A 24400-nucleotide genomic window follows, 5' to 3' on the forward strand; every position below is an offset into this window, starting at 1 on the left:
AAGCACCACATCCAAACAACCTTTAAACACATCCAGGGTTGGTGACTCAACCACCTTCCTGGGCAGCCCATTCCAATGCCTGACCACTCTCTGTGAATTTTTTTTTTCCTTATGTCCAGTCTAAAGCTACCCAGATGCAGCCTGATTCTGTTCCCTCTTTACCCTAATTACCTGTGAGAATAGACCAGCACCAGCCTCTCTACAATGTCCTTTCAAGTAGTTGTAGAGAGTGATGGTAATGCAGTAAAGCACAGAGTTCAGCCATTATATACTGGTAATCACTGTATTCTTCACCAGAAGTGATGCAGCAGCTGATTAATAAGAATGAAGCTCGGAGTTTATAAATAGCTACTTCATGTAAGGCCTTTCAATAAATATGTAATTTGAGATACAACTATGTTTTTAATACTAGTCCAAGTGTGAACTGATTTGGTCTTGAGTCTTTCTGCTCTTGTGCATCGTACTATAACAGTGGCTTTAAAATTAAAAAATAAGAAATTCAAATCGGTCTAGGCAAGTGCCAGACTAAATATAATAAGCAAGGATATAAAAGCAAAGCAGGAAGAAGGATTATCCAATTAGCTGAAATAATTTTGTAAATGGCATATACTGCATGTCTATATGGTTTAACTGTCACTCCTATTCTGTCAGGTCTGTGTGGAGGGAGCCACATGCTCAAGTAAAACTTGGTCAAGTTAGATGGGGCATTTACCTCTGTTTAGAGCAAATCTGAACATTAATTCATGGCTTGGGGTTTTTAAGGAAAATTGGAATGTGCAAGTGCTTTGAACAGCTGTGCTCTAGCATGATCTTTCTATAGACAGTCACTTTGAACAACCACTTTGAAATAGCCCTTACTATTAACTAGAACAGGAGGCTAGCCAGGCACCTGTGGAAAAAAAAAGTCATTCTCTCTTTCTGCCTGCTGCAAATTCTTCTACAGTTAGGCTTGTCTCAGGTAAGTGTGTGGACCTGAGCCCCATCCTGGGATTATTTTGTCCAGCTCCAGGTTACAATGGCACTTTTCTATTGGGTTTTTTCTTTGTTTATTTGTCTGGTTTTGGTGTCTGTCCACAGAATGAAGGTGCTTAGCTTCAGAGCAAAGCTTCAGAGCTCCCTGGGTATGACAGTGAATGGGATGACAGGACTGCTGGATTCAAGATCCAGAGCAGTGAGGAAGCATTCAGTGGCTGCTTCGTTTTTCCCCTGAGCTTGCAAGACCTCTCCAAGGCTGTTCCAGGCCCTGTGACTGGTGGTCTGGATCCGGATGGCATCTCTGAGGACTTTCTGGGCCAGGCCCCTCCGTCCAAGTCTGTTCAGCACGAGACCCTGTCAATAAACAAGTGATAAGCAGTTAACAACAGCATAAGACTGAAGAAGAAATGGGGTGCCCTGAGCTCCTGAGCAAGCTGGGCAGATGTGTAAGTGCCAGCTCAGGAATGACAGAATCATAGAAACATTTTTAGGTTGGAAAAGACAATTAAGGTCATCAAGTCCAAGCGTAAACCTAATACTGCCATGTCCGCCACTAAATGATGTCACCAGTCACCACATCCATACACCTTTTAAATACCTCTAGGAAAGGGTAGGGATCTCCACCTCTTCCTGGAGAAGAGAAGCAATCAATCAGCTGTTAAGCTCTGCTTTTTTTGACTGTCATGTGTAATTTAAAAGAACAATTATGAAAACATTTTTTAAAGAAGGGAGTGATCCAGCTCTGCAAATGCTCCTGCTACATGCGACTGGGAGACCACATACTGGTGCTTCATAGAGGAGAGGCTACAGGCCCTTTAAACGTCCCTCTCTCCTTGAGTAGGTTACAGGAAATCCCCAGGAAAATACACATAGTTTTAATAGCACATCTGGAATAGGCTGAAGTAAAGTCTCTCAGTTCCTGCATCCCAATCACATAGAAAGATCTTTCTCCTCAGCAAATGGGGCGAGAGTGAGGTAGCCCCTGCTTCCAGACCTCTAGGAGCAGGCTGTATGTAACAGCTTGGGGCCCTCTGTCCTCCTGCACTCAATGTAGATCCTAAAGCAGTGTGGGGGAGGAGAAGGATGGAGAAACCTTGTTTTAAAAGCTGTCCTTAGGGTAAGAAAAGACACAAGTGGGTGTAACCATCTGGAAGGAACAGGAGGGGGAGGATGAAAGAAGTGGTAGGAAGAATGTGTTTTCCTATAAGGCTTGCATGGATGTGCCTGAACACACAAAGCATCTAATGAGCCAGGCTCCCTTTTAATTACACCTCAGTCAACCACACTGAGACTAGATGGTCACATGGGCTTTGCAGGACACAACATATCAGCGGCATTTTTCTGCTTCCTCCTAAGGGTGCACACACCAGGATGAACTTCCTATCAGTTTCATCTAGGTGTAGCCTGTGGAAGAAGCAACCAGCATTTCGGGTTGCCTGCCTAGCTTTGCATGGCCTCAGCCTGAACTCACCCACAGAAATGCTGGAAAGTGAGATGCTTTATCTGGGACTACACAGTATGTGGATGCATATATATAAAGAAAAGGATTAATCTTTCATGTGTCTCATTTCCTTTGGTTGATATGGAAAGACATAAAAAATTGAAATTGGAATTGGAAAGTAAATTTCTGATGAAAGAATTGTGATGCTTTTGGAAGTAGTGAAGATTTACCTTTGTCTTGTTTTGTTTGCTTTTCCAAAAGTGCCATAAGACACAAGGAACATCAGCATGACTAAGATCCTAGAGCCAGTGACAATACTAATACCCATGGAAACACATCACTTTCCTTGAAAGAAAAATTAAGAAACATCCATTTATTCAAGTATTGAGGGTACTGCAAAAAGTTTCACTGGCTCTTTCTTACCCATAGCATTGACCTGAATAATCAACTTGGTATCGTATCTGATCATTCAGAAATGCAGTAGGGATGTTTTATCTTCAGGTTCCTCTCTCCATTGGAAAAAGACAGGCAATGGGGACTAATCTTACCAGCCTCTTGTGAGCAGGAACAGGTGACACAGAGGTATCCTGATGGGAGAGGCTAGTTCCTCTGGAGGTAGCTGCCTGGAGATGACCACAGGCATGTAGTAACAGACTGGAAGGAATTTGTGCAATTATAATTTGAGTCACTCACTTGACAGGGATAATGAGGCATAGAAAGGGCAAGTAGTGTGACCATAGCAAATCTGCTTCAGAGCCAAGAATAGATGGGACCTACTCAGTTCAAGTTTGTCTTCAACCACAAAACCACTCTTCCTCAAAACTCTTCCTGTTGCACTGACCAAGCAGAGCTGATTGTGTTCTCTGGTGGCTAAGGACCCATTGCTGTCCTCATTCTGATCCTAAGCAGCATCAAGCCTCTTGAAGCTCCGGAGGGCCACTGGCCTGGGAGGCACAAGGGCCAATGAGTCCATGCAGCTGCTGCCTGTCATACCTCTTCAACAAGGAGAAGAATTCTCTCCATGGCTGACATCTCATGCCTCTCAGAAATGCTGCAGTGAAAACCATCTCATTGTAAACCACTTGTGCAGCACAGCTCCCTTTTCTGCCCCGGCACCCCTGTTGGTCAAGCACCAGAGGCTGGCATGACTTCATCCCCTATGACTCTCCAGTGTGGAGCCACTGCATTTATTTTGCCTGTGCTTGAGGTCCCGTGCAGCTGTTTTGCTGCATCAGGAGGAGGCTGTACACAAACTCCAGGTTTCACCTGTGGGCGATACTGAAGGTGATGTCCACCAGTAAGCACAGCATAGATGAACATTTGCTCATTGGTATTCAGTACTTTCAAGCATGCCATTTCAGCTGAATAAACATCTGTGAACCCCCAGAAAGGGTGATTCCCAAATCCAGGGTGAATTCTCCTGTTGATGCTGCAGTACACTGCATGAGTGAAAGACTGTTAGCATGATTTTGGGGAGGAGCACAGGACTAAAGTTTTGCTAAAGGAGGTAAAGATTTTCTGCCTCTTCCTTGCTTACATACACAACTGTTAGTGACAAAGGCTTGCTTGGGTCTGTGGCCCTTCCCAGGTGTGCCTATCTTCCTGCTTCCCTGTTCATAGAATCATAGAATCAACAAGGTTGGAAAAGACCTCAGAGATCATCAAGTCCAACCTATCACCCAGCACCTCATGACTAACTAAACCATTGCTTCAAGTGCCACGTCCAATCTTTTTTTCAACACCTCCAGGGATGGTGACTCCACCACTTCCCTGGGCAGCACATTCCAATGGCAAATTACTCTTTCTGTGAAGAACTTTCTCCTCACCTCGAGTCCGAACTTCCCCTGGTGCAGCTTGAGACTGTGTCCTCTTGTTGTGCCACTGGTTGCCTGGGAGAAGAGACCAACCTGGCTACAACCTCCCTTCAGGTAGTTGTAGACAGCAATGAGGTCACCCCTGAGCCTCCTCTTCTCCAGGCTAAAAAACCCCAGCTCCTTCAGTAGGGTTCGTGTTCGAGGCCTCTCCTCAGCCTCATTGCCCTTCTCTGAACACGTTCAAGTATCTCAATATCCTTCTTAAATTGAGGAGCCCAGAACTGGACACAATACTCAAGGTGTGGCCTAACCAGTGCTGAGTACAGGGGCACAATGACTTCCCTGTTCCTGCTGGCCACACTGTTCCTGATGCAGGCCAGGATGCCATTGGCTCTCTTGGCCACCTGGGCACACTGCTGGCTCATGTTCAGGCAGCTGTCAGCAGTACCCCCAGGTCCCTTTCTGCCTGGCTGCTCTCCAGCCACTCTGACCCCAGCCTGTAGCTCTGCATGGGGTTATTGTGGCCAAAATGCAGCACCTGGCACTTGGACTTGTTAAATGCCATCCTGTTGGACTCTGCCCATCTGTCCAGCCTGTCAAGGTCCCTCTGCAGAGCCCTTCTACCTTCTAACAGATCAACACCTGCTCCCACCTTGGTGTCATCTGCAAACTTACTGATGATGGACTCAATCCCCTCATCCAGACCATCAATAAAGATATTGAACAGGATGGGGTCCAGCACTGACCCCTAGGGGACACCACTAGTGACTGGCCTCCAGCTGGATGTGGCACCATTCACCACCACTCTCTGGGCTCGGCCCTCCAGCCAGTTCCTAACCCAGCACAGAGTGCTCCTGTCCAAGCCACAGGCTGACAGCTTGGCCAGGAGTTTGCTGTGGGGAATGGGGTCAAAGGCCTTGCTGAAGTCCAGGTAGACTACATCAACAACCTTTCCTACGTCCACCAGGCAGATCCCCTGATCATAGAAGGAGATCAGGTTGGTGAGGCAGGACCTGCCCTTCCTAAATCCATGTTGGCTGGGCCTGATCCCTTGATCATCCTGCAGGTGTGCTGTGATTGCCCTCAAGATGATCTGCTCCATAACCTTGCCTGGCACTGAGGTCAGGCTGACAGGTCTGTAGTTTCCAGGATCCTCCATCTGGCCCTTCTTGTGGATGGGCATCACATTGGCCAGCTTCCAGTCCGGGACCTCTCCGGTGAGCCACGACTGGTGGTAAATGATGGGCAGTGGCTTGGCCAGCTCATCTGCCAGCTCTCTCAGTACCCTATGATGGATCCCATCCGGTCCCATGGACTTGTGAGTATCCAAGTGGCTCAGCAAGTCCCTAACTACTTCCTCCTGGATTTCAGGGGGATTATACTGATCCCTGACCCCATCTACCAGTTCAGGAGGCCAGTTATCCTGAAGTCCTCCTGCCTTGCTGTTGAAAATGGAGGCAAAAAAGATATTTAGTACCTCAGCCCTTTCCTCATCTTTAGTTACAGTATTCCCCTCTAAGTCCAATAAAGAGTGAAGGTTCTTCTTGCCCCTCTTTTTGGCATTAATATATTTATAAAAATGGTTTTTATTGTCCTTCACAGAAGTGGACAGTTTAACTTCTAACTGGGCTTTTGCCTCTCTAATTTTTCTCCTACATGATCTAACAACATCCTTAAACGTATCTCGAGTTGCCTCCCCCCCTTTCCAAAGGTGATACATGCTCTTTTTTTCCCTTAATTCCTTCAAGAGATGCTTCCCCACCAGCTTATCTTTTGGCACATTGCACAGCTTGGTCCTGTGCCTTCAAGAGTTTGTTTGAAGTAGGTCCAACTGTCCTGGACCCCTTTGTTCTTAAGGGCTGCTACCCAGGGTACTTTCCAAATTAGTTGCTTAAATAAGGTGAAGTTTGCCCTCCAGTAGTCCAAAGTAAGATTTCTGTTATTGCTCCTCCTTATTTCCCTGCATATTGAAAACTCCACTTGTTGTTCTGACAAGGAACAGCTCTATGTCCCCTTCTTGCCCATAGACTTGGATATCCATGTGGTGTGGGCAAAAGCTGTGGAGCTTCAGGCCTCAGCCCAAGTGGAGGGCAGAATGTGGCCAACCCTCTCTCCACCCGAGGCCCTGTCAACGTTCTCAAACCCCAGTGCAGAGAACTACTCCTTTGCCCAGTGAGCTGTGACAGAAGCTTTCCAGTGAGGCTTAACTGAGCCGGCAGAAATATGCTGCTGGATGTTTAAAGGACAGGTTGAACATCATGAATTCTGTGTGCAGGAGTTTCTTGCTTTAGGTTTCCTCTCTCGCCCCCTCCCCAACCTGCTCCTTGCAAATCACAAGCATTTTCTGACAGTTGGAGGCTGCACAATCTCCAAGCTTCACAAAGACACAGCACTGAGCACTTCAGTTTTCTGCTTCCCTGAGGTATTTGCACTTGAGAGCTTCTCCTTGCTACTGATTTTCTTATTTCCCCATAGAGTCTGGCTTGCTATAAACAATGCCTGCATGTTGTTGCTATGTAGGTCCAGCTGGAATCTGCCTACAGTGCAAAAGAAAAAAAATTATATATAGATTGAGAAAACCACCCACTGACAGGCAATTTGCATTTATATCTGGAAGAATTTTTTTTTTTAAAGATTTTTCTAATGAAAGTTCAGTTCCTGAGTTTCTATGGAAACTCCTCTGCTTGGTGTGCATGCATAATTTCCTAAAGTCAGACCTCAGGAAGATGAGCTATTAGTATAAATACAAGCAGGAATGTGATTAAGGGTTTCATCTTCTTATTCTAGAAGATGGAGGGTGGGGCTGGGTTTTGTTGTCTTTTCTTGGCTTGCATTTGTGTGTTTGTCAAACTGAGGCAGAAACCAGTGTACAAGGTGGCCTCTCTCCTCTGCCACCTCCTGGCTAGCCCTGGCACTTCTGGTTTTGCCTGGTTATTTTCCTCCCAAAGATGGGTGAGTCCCTGTAAGTAACGTCTTTGTCGATGCTGGAACCGAGTCAGACCCCAAGGAGCAATGAGGACAGGCTTCTTTTTAAACTTAAACTTATCATAAATAGTAAAACATCCAAAACCAACCCAAAAGGTGTGTGGGAATCATTTTGCTTTAGAGCTGCTGTGGGCAGCACATCACAAGGGCTCACAGCAGGCCTGTGCTAGCCACGCGCAGGCATTTCATGTGCTGCTTGTGTTAATACAGATGTACAGTGCTTGGATGCTGACTCATTCACTCAGCAAGGTCTGAGGGTAACTTTTGCAGATTAATTTAATTTTCTTCTTTAGGTCTGAAGACATACTTCAGATCATGTAAACAGAGGCAGAGTACTGAAGGCTGTGCTTTCAAGCCAGACTGTGAAAAGACAGTGCTGAAAGCACTGTAAGAAACTCATTCGCAGTGAAGGACTGTGGCACAGCAGAGCTGGTGCATGAGGGGAGATAGCCAGATTGGTTTGCTGATCTAGGGTGCCGGCAGCTGGCCTCTTGAATTTATTGTCTTTAATTTCAGGGAACAGGGGTTGCATATGGGAAGCTTTTTAAAAGGTATTTTTGACCTTCTCCACATACAAAACAAAACCTAAACCACTTCTATGGTAACACTGGGTTAGGCTTCCTTGCCTTCAGTGATGTGATACCTAGTAATTAATACTTGAGTGAGGCTATTTTTGTTTTTAAATGGGAGAGGCACAATTCAATTTAAGTGAGATGAGCAAAAAAAAGTGACTTGTCTTCAATTTCCACTAATAAAGAAAGCGAGCACAAGCCCCACTTGAAGTCCCATTTCAGAAGGTCATGAAATTTCTGATCTGTGCCTTTATTCCCTCAGAGTATTGACAAAACATCCTTAACGGTTGTTAGCTCATAAAACTCCCAGAAAATAGTGCAGAAAATACATTATGGAACACTACAAAATAAACCTCAAATACAAGTTGGAGTCAAAACTTCCTTTACAAATGTTTAGTTCAAACATCTGATGAACCACAGGGAGTTATCCTGAGTCTTGGCATCCTTGCTTCCTTCCACTAAGGTGGCACAGATTTACTTGCTCTTTCCTTTGTCCAGAAAAACCCTTCTATTTCATTCCTGGATGATTGCTTTTTGTTTTGTTTGCATGGTTGTCTCATTCTTGGAGAATCTGTATAAGTGGACTAGACTTTTCATAATTACTTTAAATACAAGTTCTCTCTTTTTTTTTGCATGAGACTCAAATTCCAAAGTGAGGTTGTCTATGATACCTTTATCAACTGAGTAGAGCATTTTCACCCTAAGAAGTTTCCAGAATAAGTAAGACTGCAGATGTTGCTGTTGGGCTTCTGCTAGTGCATTATCTAATTAATCTTAATGTAAATCAGGTATCCTTACTGCCTACTCTAATCTGTAATGTGGACATGTCACTAATAGTAAGAGGGTAATCAGCAGTGGCAAGACCAGGGCATACTGCAGGAAAGTGCTTGTTCAAAAGTGTGCTTATTCAGCAGAACCCTAAGAAAGCCTTTCAAGATGCTTTTGGCACTTGGTGATAATAGTCTCATGTACCAGAAAAATCCACACTGCTACAGGGCAACATGCACTTCTGTAATTATTTAGCAATGAGAATAAGCTGTAAGCAAAATCTGCTGCATGCACCATGAAATATCAGAGTTATTTTGGAAAATGTCAAAGATTAACCCTGCAAATTCTAGGTCTCCTAGAATAAAGACAGACATGTTAACTAGCCAGTTGCTCTGTTTTTTCCCCCTGCATTCATGACCTTTGGAGCCAGGAATTTTTCTTTTAAGCAGTGAGCAGTGAAGTGAGTTTTTGTGCTAGTACTTAGCCACAGAGCAGCTGGCAGTGGGTGGGGTAGCTAATCACCCATTTTGCTGATTCAGTCCAGGTTATGGTGAACAAGAGCTATACCTCTGAGCTCTGTTCTCTGAAAATACATCGTTTATAGGAATACATGGAGCAGCCAAGGTCAGCTCACCAAATAAACTGAATTAGAGACTGTATCCATATTTTCTGCTCTAAATGGGTGGCTGGGATCCAGTTCTGGAGGAAAGATCATCTTTCAGTGTTTCTGCTGCCTCTTTTGTCAGAGCAGCTTTTCCTTCTTTTCCTCCCCCCGTCTCCATCAGCTGAAGCTGCTGCATTCCCTGTCAGTCAGCAACACTGAAATGCTGCATTTGATAAAGCAGAGGAGGGGAAGGAGAGAGGAAGACAGTGAAGACAGGCAGGGCCACTGCAAAATGCAGCATGTGGAAAGGAAAACCAAAATAACAGCACAGGAGGGGGGGAATTGGAAGGTGGCTGAAAAAGCAAAAACCTGAATTTGCATCATGATTTATATCACTTGTACACTGCTTGTGAGTTTCAACTCAGTGTGTTCAACCTGAAGATTTCAGCTCTGGTGCTGCAGGCACCAAAGGCAGCCTGACAGAAGATTGCTGCTTAAACTTCACTGCAGCAGTTTCATGTGCTAGAGATGAATGTGAGGCAAGAAAAGAGATCAGACTGCAAGGAGGTACAAGGAGAGGCAGACTATCTGAGCATGAAGACAGAGATGTCTTAAGTCCACCACAGACCTGAGCACATGGATATGTTTTACCAATCATACTGATGTAGCTTTGGCAGGGAGGGAAGATAAAGCAAAACAAGGAAAAGATTAAAAGTGGTGAAGACCGAAAGAGAGAAATATCCCCCCTCCCACTGCAGAAAGGAGGCACTGTGCCGAGCTGCACACTGCCCTCTGCCCAGACTGGCTGTCCCTATTTGAGTTCATCAAATGTTACCAGGGATGTTTGCACCATGTTGAAGCTTATATGTGATAAAACATTTATTGACATAAAAAGCAAACCCTAAGGCAGCATTTCAAACCCGGAGGCTCTGATCTCTTCACAGAGAGACTGATACAAGCCTAGGGAAAATGAAGAGTTTTTCTGCCTTGTTGGATTGTCGTCACTTAAGCTTCATTCAAAGCAGAATTGTTTGCTGCACTCTGAATATTCTCTAGACAGTTCTTCCTTTGCTGAGACCTATATAGAGAAGAAGCAGCAAGCAAGAAAACCTAACAGGATGCCCTAACCACACGTTTGAGACTAACTAAATGTAGTATTTGTTTTGCACTCTCTTCTCTTAGGGAAGGCAAGATTTCTCCTAGTCCTGACCTTACCAGTTGTCATAGTAATGTTACAGTAGAGTGCACAGTAGCCTTAACTAGGACTCAAGCTCATGGTGTCATCTATAAAACATGCACTATGAGAATATCCCAAGCAAATAATAAATAGTCATTTAAAATACATAATCTATAATTTAAGATCCCAATTCTGTTATGCACTCTACCTGCTTCCCTGGCAGAAAACCTCGTTGAAATTAGTGAGATTCAGCCTATATATAACCAAGTATTGAGAATCGTGCGGAATCAAGACTGATCAGCATCAACAATGAGAGACAAGGCATGCAACACACATGCAGGATGTGGGAAAGCAGCAGGTAACCTGCTGGCTAAATCACTTCACTAGAAAGTGGTTTATGTGCTTCATTGGCTCCTAACACATTTTGCGTTGAATAATCTATTACTCAGGAACAATTCAAAGAGTAGGGCCAGGGGCAAGGGACAAGCTTTGAGAGGCAGAAGTCCTGGGTTTAAGTGTTCTCAAGCTGAGGAAGGTTTAGAACTTGCTTCTCTTGTGCCCACGGGGTGCATGCTGATTTCTATCACATATTTTAAGGAATTTAGGGCAGCAGTTAAGCACTTCCATCACCCCCAGAGGGAGAAACAGTTCTTTGTCTCTTTTGATAGCAAGAGGAGCCTGTGCTCTGCTGTACATAGCCATATGTTGCTGCAAAAAGCTCATGAATTAAGACTTAATGAATTAAGGCTTAAGACTTGGACAACCAATTAATATGACTGCCCTCATGAACAGGGAATTTTTGTCTGCTTAGGTTTCCTTCAGCGCAAATGCTGTACCTTTCCCTAATTTTTAACACACTGCTTTGCAGTAACGGAGGGGCTGATGTGCATATTTCCCATGTGTGTTTTCTTCCATTCGCTGTACAATCTAGTCTGAGTATGAGTCATGTACAGGTTCTCCTACATTCAGCTTTGCCAAGGGTCTCTAGGAACCTCAGTCTCACAAAACTAATCGCTAGAGCAAGCGCCACATTTGGTACGTCTCTGAGGAAGGGCACAGCACAGCAAAGACATGGCTGACAGACACACATAGCATGCCAATGTAGATTACAGCAGATGTCTTCTGAAAGGAGAGCTGAGATATTTGAAAAATCTTAATTTGCTTAGTTTTCCACTACTGGCAGTCTCTGGGAGAGCCTGTTATTAATGACATCCTCTGCACAACTGTAGCTGGAGCCTCAGAGTGCACTATCACAGCTGAGTGCTAAGCTAGCTGAGCTTCTGGGAAGCACAGAGCCAGCTTGGGCAGGAATGCACTGCTGTGGTCCGGCCAGTGCCTCTGGCTTCTGCTTCAGTGCCTCTGATCCCATAAGGAGCATGTTTCCTAACGGTCTCCTAACATAAAATCTCCCATAAATCACGAACCTTCATGCACAAAGAGATTTTGTTGAATTACAGAGAGGATTTTCTCCTATATGCTCAAAAGAGAATGAATGAAGAAACTCACTGAGAAAATTAATTGAAGACTTCTGACAAATACTGCACATAACATTAGTGTAAGTGGAAGCCCCAGTGACACTGGAGAGCTGTGATGTTTTTATGTTTCCATTTGTTTGGCAAGAAGGGACTTCTGCTTCCTTGTTCTGACTGTGGCCAGCTCAGTGTATTGAGACAGCTTGCTGAAAACTTGGAATTCTTACTATCTCTTTCTCCCCTGTTCATTCACTTGTGCCTTATGTACCTGGAGGCAACATATTCTGTTATTGTACTGCATGCTATTTTATATACTCTGTCACTCTGTCTTGTCTTTGGCATGATAGCAGGGAGCCTAAATAGCACAGAATTTAAACTATCTATAACTGGTTTCCTTGATTGTGAAAAACAGCATTTGAAGGTTGAAATATAAAGAGGAGAGTCATGCCACCGCTTCTCCCTTCTGACTGTTCCCTGGGCACGTTCTGAAATACCATTTACGAGTTCAGCTGTAGGCCAATTTGACTCCTACAATTTGTAGGCTTTATTTTGATCTCAGAGCAAAGTGCAGAATGAGGACAATACTGGTTAGTAGAGCTGCAGTGGTATCTTGAGGCCTGTGGATGGGAAACCACAACTAAAGCTAGTAATTGTCTGGAAGATCAGATTGGAGCTCAGTGAGAGGTTGCAGGGAGGGATCAGGCCAAGGACAGTATCTGTAGGCCTGGATGCAAGTTTTATTCTCCAGAGCTGATTGAACCATCCCAGGCGCTTGATTTGTTTAAGAAATGTACCAGGTTCTTCTCTTCACTTTAGAGAAGGAATCAGAGAAGAGATATGGAATTTTGTGTTTCAGGAATTCATTTTGGTTTCTAAAGTTACGTAAACAGAGCCTGAATAATGTGCTAATGAGTACCTCAGGGACATGGAGAATAACTTACCACAAGAGAAGAATGCAAGTGCTTGGCACAGATAAACAGGAGCTGCAGATTCCCTGGAAATCAGGATAATCCACCTCTGAGAAGCAGAGCACCAGCCCTCCTGCTAATGGACTGAAATCTCTGTGCTGCGCAGTGGATCAGATTTGCTCCTTCCAGTGACCTCAAACACCCTAGCAGGTCGGGTCACTGGATGATGAGGGAAATGCACAGTTTCCCCAAGAGAGGAAATGGCCACTCAAAGTGTCTAAGTGATGGCTTCAGTGTCAGAGAATCACTTATCACCTTTTTTTGAGGGCTCCACTGTCTCTGGATGCAGGAAGGAAGACTGGCAACTGGAGAGGAAAAGAGTGAGGAACAAACCTGCAAAACAGCTGTCAGCTCCTAAGATCCTAACTGGTGCTCAGGAGCCATGATCCCATTGCAAAGCCAGAGATTTGCTCCTATGGCTGGGCTACTGAAGCTGCCAGCTACCTAGTGGATTTGCAGGGAAGATGGCAGTAGGGGTTGGGCTATCTGCAGCAGACAGAAATTAGGAGAACAAAGTATTTGCAATTCCTTAGACAGTGAGTGACCTGACACACAAACTTCTTAATGTGAGCATCCAAAATGCTCTTTTCTTCCCGTGGGAGCCAGTGACTAGAGGTAAAGACAAGTTTTTTCCCTCAAGCTCAATTGCTTCAATGCAAAAATTTGAGTTGAGGCTGCTCTAAGGATTGCTTTTCCCCAAGGAGAGCTTAGAGCAGTTATTTTGGGATATCTGAAGCACAGGAACATTCCTGGGATTCTGTAATAAGCCTCAGAGCTGGAAAAACAGAATCTGCTAACCAGCCATGCTGTGGAAGGAGGCTACCAGTCATCTCCAAAAGCCAAGCATTGCTTCACTGTTGTCCTGCTTGGTGGAGCTAGAAAAAGTATGTACAAGACAGGCATAAAATCCATTGAGAGAGCTTTTCTTAAGGTCAGATTAGAATTAGTTTTGATTGCTCTCTCCTCCCCAGCCCAAAATCCACCCATCTGAGACTTGCAGAGTACCACTGCTGTATCAATGGGTAGAAAGCAGCTGTCCTGATTACACTCAGCATGTCTGGGGATGTTTCCTACAACCACAGCCTTACGCACGAGCATGTGATCACTCGACAGGGAATTCCAGTGGAGAGGACTGTCCTGCAGGAGGCTGTGTTGATGGTCCACCAGCAAGTGTTGCGCTGCTGACGTGCCGTTTTGGGGAGGAGGTGTAACCAGCTATGTCACCCTGCAAAGCAGGCTGAAAATAGGCTTGCACTCACTGTGCCATGTGGCTCAGTGGTATGTCAGGACATGTATTTTAGGAAATTCCTCCTTTGGGCAGAAAGGGTGAAGTGCTTGGCCTGGTTTGCAGGCTGCTGGCTTTGCCCAGATCTTTCACATTAATGAGTGTGGGAGCATGTTAGCCAGCAGTCAGTCTGAGGACGTCTGTAGCGCGTGGATATAGTGCTAGTCCTAGTTATCTATTGATCAGAGTGGTTCTGAAAGGGTAAAAGACAAGTGCACTTCTGCTGTGTTCTTCTTTGTTTCAACGCATGCAGGCTTGCCCTCTCACTGTTGGTGCTCTTCGGAGAGGGAAAGGACCTCCAACAGGGGCAGAGATGGAGAATAAAGGATGGAAGATCAATGTCTCAGGAAGAATATGGTCTCTGAGGAGCAGTAATGAAAATGTGCCTTGCAGAATGCATGAGTGAATAGGGAGCTCAGAAAAGATAGCTCATGCAGAGAAGAAAGAGAGAGAGAGAGAAGGAAAAGCAGACAGTTACTAGAGGATTTAAGTATGTTACTGGAGAGGCAAAGAGGAGTCTAATTTGGTGAGGTATTTTTTGGGTGCATCATAATGAAAAATTACAGTTTGTGTCCATGACCAGCCAGTTACTGTTGCACAGACACTGCTGTGACTTGTCTGACCCCAGGAGAAGGATGAGGTTAGGCAGTGCTGGACTTGAAATGAAATTCTTCTGTCAGACACTTGCTGGCTTCCTCTTTTTCCCAGAACATCATTCCTACCAGGCAGCATGTGTTCAGCTCCAGCATCTGGGTTGTGATTTTTGGCAGCTGCACAAAATCTCTGCTGTTAAATCCCACCTGCCAATCTTACGTCTGCTCCCACAGACCTTTGCCTGTTAGCAAAAGTTTCAAAATCACACTGCCAGGCACAGCACAGCATTCCGCAATGGGAACCTCAGGGAACAACCCTCATGTAAGGACTCCTTTTAACTTCAGTGGGCTGTGGAAGAGAAATGCCAGAGGACAGGCCTTTGGATTACAGGCAAAAGTATTTATTTAGGTCATAGTTTGCACTGCATTCTTTTCAGCACTAATGTAAAATATCTATTTTCCCCTGAATTATCTGAATAATACTATTTTGTCTGTGACATTTTGAGAAGCTTTGAGACATATTCCATGCTATAGCTGTACAGTAAGAGAATCCATGAACTTTGTTCACCTGAACGTGTTCATGTGAAGTTGTTCTTCCTTTCTTTACAAATTCTGCATTTCCCTTCTCTTGCTTCTTTAGCAGTCCCAGATGAGCAATGCTACCCTGTGACGTGTACACACTTCATGTTGCTTCATTGTTGAAATAGTTCATTAGTGAACAAAATGCTGAAATACAGCTTGCTTATCTATCCTGGATAGAGTTCCACCCATAGAAATAAGTGTAATTTTTGATTATGTACAGGGAGAAAGAAGCTAAATTTCCACATAAATTATCTGCTGCAACATTTCACAATCTGGCTTTCCCCAGCTTGAACCTAGGCAATGAAGCTGTGCTTCTAGTGCAAAGGACAGTATCTCTTGGAGAGGCCTAAACTGCTTGATTATAGTATCTGTAAAATTGCAAACAAAAGAGACATCAGTACTTTTTGATGTGGACATCTGTCAGCAGAGGAACAATTGCTAATTGCCATGCAATAACCATACCAGACACTTCCATAGCAGTCATCTTTCTGGAAGTCAAGCATGAAAAAACTTGTTACTCATCCAAGTACCAAGCAGTTTTTGTCTAGATCTGGCTGCATGTCTGTAACTGTTTAAGACTTCAAAGTGATATGATGTGCTTCTATAGATGGATACTTGAATTAAAAAAAAAAAATTAAAAACATAGCAGTCAGTAATTGTTTTTGTTGGCATGCAATGAAGGTGCTTTGCTTTATACGCTAATATTTGCATTCTAGTTTTAGAAGCACTGTATGCTGAGAAAAGGTGCTGATACTCTCACTTAAATAAAAGCACAAGGGACTTGCTTCAGCAACAGAACTATCTAATTGCACTTCACCATTCAGAGAAGTCCTTGTTCCTACAGAACCACCACAGAAACTGTCACTTTGGTTTGTACATGCTTCAACATGAGCTCTGAACAATGTTAAAGCAGTTTGTTGCTGTCTAAGACCACGTGCAGGGAGGAATAGCTAATTCTCTTTTTATAAAAGGACTGAGTCTAGACCACCTGCCATCTATAGAAACCATAGACATGATTTCCTAAAGCATCTGCACACCTCTTTTGCAGGCATGGGCTCATCAGCCTGTCACTTCATTTGAGAGCATGGAAGAAGTATTTGCAACCTTTTCGGTGACAACAGGTAAGAGAATGACTTCTAAAGACCAGCAACCTGAACCAGGTTTGAATTGTCTGAAAACTTAGATTATCTCTTGTTCAGATGGCACCAGAACTGCCTGCACTAGATCAGTTATTTTGCTGGTTACATAGTCTGATAGCAGTCTAGTGATGGATACCGTATTTGGAGGAGGGAAAATGAATTTTCTTGAGAACAGTCAGAGGAAAAATATTGTATCATCAGGGGTGAGGGTAAAATCAATCTCAGTGAAAAAAACTCAACTGCCTAAATACAATGATCTGGGTAAGTCCTGCAATCACACAAAAACATACACATAAGATACATATCAGTGCTGTCGACAGACCTAAGCAAAAAAAAAAAAAAAATCACAAATATTGTGAAATCTTCATTAACCCACAGGGAGCAAAGAGGACATTTACAGAATACTACAATCCCTAGCACTATCTATTCATGGAGTCTAGCAAAGCCCTTTCACTTTGAGGAGGTTGGTTTGCCTTTGTGCTACGAAGAACAGGCATGGGCACATTGAATGAACCAGCCTTCATCTCTGAGATGTCCAAGGAGGGAGCAATGTGTAAAAGACTCACTGTGTAGCATTATGACGAGTCCAGTGCTCATGTGTCTGGGGAGCACTGGAGACATCAAGCCAAGGAAGAGCAGCATCTTCAGCCACTGTTGTGTTAAAGCCTCAACAAAACACAAGCTTCAGCAGCAGCCCCTGATGGTATGATGTACTTGTAAAACATTTACATTTTCAGCAGGATGTTTCTAATTAAACTCAATTGGTTTGCACACCCGCTGGGAGAGACTGCTCTGCACCTCCATCCCCCCTCCTGCTTGATCACAAAAAGGATGCAACTGTCTAGGCTACCACATAGCACTGTATTCCTTTTGTGCACTGACAGTAACTGAGAAAATGGATTGCAACAGCCGTGTTTTCAGTTTGATGCTATTCTATGAAGTGCCTTCTCTACTCTTCTCCCTGCCTCCCCACTCCACAGCATAAGACCGCTCAGAGTTTATAGCTATTTTGTGAGGGCTGGGAACTTACAAGGCTTTGTGTAGTTTCCCAACTGTAGGGCATCATGATTGATGCCAGTAACAAACCTCTCAGTACTGAGGAAATCACCCATACAGATCTTGACTATCAGTGGGGAAGGGATGATTTTGAGGAATGCCATGGGTATCAGTGCAAGGCAGAGCAGCCAGCTGTCACTTTTTAGCCTGTCTTACCAGCACAGCCTGACTTGAACATTTTAAGAAAGGGGTTTATTGATATTGTGTTATTTTGTCTGAGGTATTTATGGTTATGTCAACCAAACCTTCAGAGAAAGCTACTGCAATTGTGTGGACAGTCAGCAGGACATCTGGTTTGTGGCTGCTGTCCTAGGCTCCCTTTCTGAATCTTTTGGGAGCCAGCACTTGCCAGTGAGATGTTAAGTTATGCTTCAGAAGAACGCTTAAATTTATTTGCCTTGTAGTGCAGTGTTGCCCTGCTGTGAAATGAGAAAAATGCACTGTGCCATGGCAGCAGGTCAGCATCCCAAATGTTCTCCTCTCCAACAAGCTTACTGGGTCAGAATAATTCTGTTTTGGATTGTACAGGATCGTCTCCTAGGTAACACTCTTCACAGCAATGCCTGGGGGGAACACGCCCTTGAATGCAAGGCAGTCAATGAGATTTATAATCACCGTGTTTTATAACCTCGTTCATTCAGGCAGGGAAGGATACTGCTGAAGAGATCTCAAACAAGAGGAATCAAATATTTGCAGCTGCGTAGATAGTTGTTATTTTTGTGATCTGAAACCTGGATGGCAGAAGGTGCTTTTGTCCTCTGTGCTGTCCAGCACAATACAAAAAATGCACAGACTACTTTTAAACTCAGGCAGCAGCAGGCCATAAAACTCCAACGCCATCTACTCTCTCCCAGAAAAGGGGATGTAGAATCTACTCTGTCTCACTGAAATTTCATTGTTTTAAGCAAGGTCTTGGCTCAAGGCCAGGTTCCAGCTGTCCCTATAGTGATAATGCCTGCCCTCCCTCTGGGTGCTGAGCGCTGGTAGAATCCAGCTGCATTTTCACATGCACACATACAAATTGTCTGAACACGGCGGTGCTAATGCTTCTGGGATGACAAGCTAACTTATAGATGTTTCATCAACAGCAAGCTCTGTACAGAATGCATTTTATTTTTTGAAAAGCCAGGAGATGAAAAAACATTAAAATCTCCTGGTACTGTTCATCTGATGCTTTGTTTTTGAGTGTCCTTGATGCATAACAACATGCTATCATCTCTAAAGATTAAAAACAATACCTTCTTATTGCTCTGCTGGGTATTTTCAAAGAAATTCATGCACAGATGAAAACAAATAAAACCAACGCCCAATGGCTCTTCAGAGATCTTGGGTCTCTAGTTTCAGGTAGTCTGGAGACAATTTTAAACAATGATGGACCTCTTAAATCCTTGGTTACAGCTCCAGTGAGGACATGTTAGCGAAACTTCAGTTGCTTTAATGGCGTGAGGCTAGTTGAGGATTTTCAGCATCATCTCCATTTGGTGGTTTTTAGTGTATAGCTTAACTAGCATCTAGAGCTTATCACGTGCAATACTGGATTTCCATTATTTTCTAAGCTGGAGTTTCAAGATAAATAGTAACAACCTTGTTCAGGCTTGTTTTAAACAAAAATTCATTCCTGCTTCGGTACTAGCTTTGTTCAGACTAAAAAGCACCATGCAAAATTATAACTGAAGATTTGGTTTTTAAAAATTTGACATCCTCATTCACAAGATCACTTGCAAGGCAAAATAACTCCAAACACAGCTAGCAAAAGATGCTTGTGCCAAAACACGATGCAAGTGTTGATTTAGGGGTACTTCTGGTATGGAGCATAATAGGGTGCCCCGTGTCCTATCACTGAGCACCACTGAAAAGAGACTGACCCCATCCTCTCGACACCCACCCTTTTGGTATTTATAAGCATTCATAAGATTCCCTCTCAATCTTTTCCAGGCTAAACAGACCCAGGTGTCTTAGCCTTTCTCATAAGAGAGATGTTCTAGTCTCCTAATTACCTTTGTGGCCTTCCATTGGACTGTCTCCAGTAGTTCCCTCTCCCTACTGAACTGGGGAGCCTAGAACTGGACACAGTACTCCAGATCTGTCCTCAGTAGGACAAAGTAGAGAGGGAGGAGAACCTCCCTTGACCTACTGGTCACACTCTTAATGCACCGCAGGCCAACCACTGGCCTTCTTGGCCAAAAATGCATCATAATTATTTTTTATTTGAAAGGTTTCACCTTTCACCATGAGCTCTGTGATATCTGAGAAAGGAAAGAGTCTTCTAAAGGGAGCTCTCCTCTAGTAAGAGATGCAGAGAAGCAGTCCCTCTGGTTCTTCTCAAACCATGACAGGGTCTATGACCACTGAGACGGAAAAAGTTTGCAAGTCATCTAGTTCAGAGTATACAAAAATAGCAAGGCTGTACTTCCAACAAAGCTGCTCTGCTGTCCCTGTTTAATGCCAGCTTGTGAGAACAAAATAGAGTAGTGCAAGTCTATCAAGATTTACTCCATTTGCAGAATTTCAGTTGTATGAATCTGATTTGAAAGGATCTGCACAACATGTATATATCATGCCTTGTCATAGTTGCCTGAACTGACACTAGATTATGCGAGCATTCTTATTCCAGAGACTAGCTACATTGATAAAATCACTTGGTGTGGTTGATCAAGCTAAAAATAAGTTTATAAAAAATAGGCTGCCTTTTGGCTCAAGGATCTCACATATACACCATTTTTACTTTGTCATGCTGCTATTTTTGATGCTGCTTTTTTATATTTGCTAGTTTGGGAAAGCTGCTTTCAAACAATAGGTTACTCCTAAACCATTTCCTTTGATTGTTCTTCAGTCACTATACAAAGAAAGAGATGAGTTAAAAATGGTATCTGTTTCCAGCCTATCGGATTTGCTGTGTCAGCCAGCAAGTAATATATAACAGAGAACTGATCAGAGAATGCAAAATCTATGAGCTAAGAAAGTCTTCTAACCACTCATGACTATGATGATATTCAAAGAAAAACAATTTACAGCTGCAGTAATGTGAAATGAACACTTACCTCAAATACCTGCACAATCATTTATCTATCATTACATTTCTGAACTTTCAAGGTTGCTTGTTTGACCTATTTGTGGTATTCTAGGAACAGCAAAGAATCCTCAAGTGAAGGTTTCTGCTCCTGAAGCTTGGAAATCTCCAGGGCTTTGGGGTTTTATCAGCCTTTTTCTACATTTATTTACTTCTCTTGCTCTCAAGGCAAGACATTTTTCAGGCAAACAGGACACCAAATGGTACATGAACACAGTGCTGAAAATACTGTAGGCAATTTTGCTCTCAGTGAAGTCACAAGAAGAACTTAAGTCTGCTTGAACCTGCACAAGCCTACACAGTCACTGCAACATGGACTATCCTCACATACATAATCTCAATTCAGCTAAGATTTAAAAGCTGTGGGGTCTGGCTGTATGTTAACAAATCTACAACATCAAGCTTTGAGCCTCACAATGCAATATGGGATTGCACATGACTTTAGAAATGCTTTACTGTAGCATTTATTTAATTTGACCTAGCTTCCTTTGTCAGTATTAATGACTCCTCTGCTCTGCCAAACTGCGAGTGACAGTCTCAAACAGAAAATATCACTGCCTGCCAATCTAGCACAAAATTTACTATAAGTTCAGAAATTCTACAGATTCCATTTAGATGCAAAGGAATAATACTCTTGTGAAAAACCATACAATCCCATTGAAGTGCCAAATGTGCTCACCATTAGCTGCTTTGGGGAACCCTGCCTAGGGGAGTATTTACAGAGGGATAAAGCTAAGGTTTCTGCTTGTTTGAAAAAAAATAATCACAATCTCAGAGCTGCTTGAGAATGTATTTTAAATGCAATTCATAGTTCACCTTCACTACCAATTAGGTTTGTCTGGGTTGGTATGCTATGTGCAAACGCGCTGAACAAGTGCTGTATTTCAGCTGTATGCTACCTCTTTAGTGCTGGTTCATACCATGTGCAAAGCAGGTGTTAAGATCTGCAATACAAAGATTGGTTTGACAGGCTGCAGAGAAGAAGGGGGAGCTGTTGCTTTAATGCAAGGAGACAGGGACTACAAAGATAAGTTTACCGGTGAGCTGCAATGGCATTTGCCATGCTAATAAATGGAGTAGCAGCCTTTCACGACCCCCAGGCTTAACAAACCCAGATAAAACAAGAGCCAAATCACAGCAGTGGTTTCCATGTATGCAGCATTGCCCTCACTCAGACTCCTGCTCTACTCATTTCAGGATCACTAATTGCTTATAAAGAAGGCCTTACTCCTTCAATAAATTAGGCTCCTCCTGCCCTGGCCTGGCTAGTTCTGCAAGGGAAGCCCTACTGAGAATTTGGCTCATCATTTTCTTACTTTGTTCTGTCCTGAGACACAGCCCACTCACCAAATGGCATTGGGGAACTGTCCCCTTTCCAGACTCTAACCAGAAGAGATTGCTTAAGAGACACAGGAGAGGCTCCTTCCATTTAATGTTTCATAACCAAATTTGAGCCTGCTAAACCAGCTGACACTACACTTGTAGCTCTAAGGTACACAAATGCATGTGTATGCACATACATATGCATTTACTTCCCTGCTGTAGGCCACAGAGGATGCCAAGATGAATCCAGCAGCTTACCTGTTTACAAACAAATACTGAAAGGACGAAATCATGCAGTCACACTAGGGTCCCTCCTACCAAAAGTGTCTTACTCCTACAGCTTTCTAATGACAAGCAAGTTCCCAACAGGCTTAACTTTATCGTGTTTCTCCAATTTTGCTCACATTGCCTCGAGCAATACCATTCTTTACAGTTACCAGTTTGATCTGGTTTGAGACAGTTTGATTTGTTTTGGAGTGGTTTGAGTAGATTTGACCAAAATATCAGTGTTAACTCAGAGATGGCTGCTCTGTATTTTATTTATGCATTGACAAAATGAAATCTTTTCCTTATTCAAATGTAAAAACCTTATTTGCTGTAAGTGATCATTACGTGAGATTTGCTTCCAGCCCTTAAGGACACACATCTTGCTTCAGTGCCTCAGTCTTCCTGGAGCTTTAAGTGGAACTGCATTTGATAAACAGTGACATCCTGCACCTAGGATGGAATAATCCCATGCAATTGTTCAGGTTGGATGTCAACCAAGAAGCAGCAGCTCTGCAGAAGAGTACTTGGAGATGATGGACAACTGTGTAGGAGTCAGCAAGTTGTCTGTGCATGGGAAAGGAGAAAGTGGAGGGCCACTGAGATGGCAGGGGGACCATGATAATATGAAGTGTCTGAGACAGAAGCATTTATGCAATATGCAGACTAAGGAATTATCCAATTGCCATCTTCAGCTACCTAATGGGTGACTGAAAAAAAAAATAGGACAAAACTTTTCTCAGCTCAGATGAAACAGATTAAAGTGCAGCAAGGGAAATTCTTGTTGATTAGCTGCTATGGAAAAACACTTCATAAAGGTGGTACAGCATCAGAACATGAGCCCAGGGAAGCGATGAAATATACATCCTTGGAAACATTCAGAGCTCAGCTAAACATGGCCCTGAGGAACCTGCTCTATATTTGAAGTTGCCTCGCTGTGAGTGGGAGATGTGACCAGACAAATCCAGAGGAAAGGTCCTTTCTCACCTAAACTCTTCGATGATTCTAATGTGGCTCATGACATGTGTGCTAAGACATTAGGCATTCTTAATATGTCAACATTGGTGTCAGGTAACATCACCAATTTCATCAGCTGGAACATTGCCAAGCTGACTCAAATACTGTACATCTTGTCTAAATGCAATTAAAAAGGCACATGACAGTTTGTGTATCTCAATTAGCCTCATACCATGCATGTTGACATACAAAATTAGCTGACCTGAAGGCCTGTTCCCCATTCAGTTCAGAATTTATATCAAGCTTGTCTGGTTTGCTGTAAAACTTATTAAGACTCATATAAGAAGGCCCTCCTTCAGAGTCATGTTAACCACAATTTGGCTTTTGGGGGAAGCAAAGCAAAGCTCACACTGTATAAGCCTGATGAACCCTAAAAGATTAGTGTTCCTGGATAAAGCAGCAAACCTCACATAGAGCTCCAGAGAGCTGCCTCTTCTTTTACTGCTTTGCTGTTAGGATGTAAAAGAAACAGTAGGCAGTGATGTCTCTCCCACACTAGCATCTATTATTGAATTGCCAAGTGCTTGTTCATATCACACCTGTAACCCTATTTGGGGAGATCTGCTACAGCATTTACATTCTTTATTTAGTTAATGCTGACAAAGAAAAGCATAAACAAATAATTTCTGTACAGCTTGGCACTACTGAGATGTTGCCGTTCGTATTACATTTTATTTTTATTTGCAGTCTCTTATGCTGGTGATGATCTTGGAAAGGAGATACAGCCTGGTAAGTCAGGCAGCTGTAAAACTGATGTATTTATGATCCTTCTCTTTGTATTAAAATGAATGCTGAACAGGTGAACAGAAGCAATGAGGGACCTAGGCTAAATATGAAAACATCAATGCAGTAATTTCTCTGGAACAAGTAAATGTAATTTCACCTCATTTCCTGCCTTAGGCCATGCATTTGGAGATATTCAATTGCTTCATGTGGCTAATTTAAAGAAGTATGTGATCTATAGATGCAGGCACCCACTTTGACTGCCTGCACAGTCTCCCTGTATTTTCAGAAGAATAGAGGTAGGCTCTTCCACAAGGCAATGTAGAGCAGAAGCCTAAGGAACAGGGCTCTGTACCAGCATTGGAGAAGCCTCTCTCTCTGGGCAATAGGTGGAGAGAGTGACCTAAGCTAAAGGCTAAGAACTAGGCAATGAGAATTTTCACCTATGATTTAAAAGCACTTAAAATGAAATTGCCACCTCAGACTCCCAAAAAGTAAACAGGAAGTACAAAAGCTCATTGTTTTGTTTATTTCTTACAAAACTGATGGCTATTAAGTAAAGCATGACAGAA

General features: G+C 43.3%; 1 protein-coding gene across 1 annotated transcript in view; it reads right to left on the bottom strand.

Annotated features, from left to right (window-relative positions):
- Window positions 1-1107: 1107 nt before the first annotated feature.
- Window positions 1108-24400, bottom strand: part of TTC7A (tetratricopeptide repeat domain 7A) — a 181703-nt gene continuing 158410 nt past the window's right edge. The window contains exon 20 of the mRNA XM_054399317.1: window positions 1108-1329. Within this exon, the coding sequence (XP_054255292.1) occupies window positions 1108-1329 (222 nt within the window). The remainder of the gene's footprint in view (window positions 1330-24400) is intronic.

The sequence above is a fragment of the Indicator indicator genome, chromosome 2 (genome assembly GCF_027791375.1).
Source record: "Indicator indicator isolate 239-I01 chromosome 2, UM_Iind_1.1, whole genome shotgun sequence".
NCBI lineage: Eukaryota > Metazoa > Chordata > Aves > Piciformes > Indicatoridae > Indicator > Indicator indicator.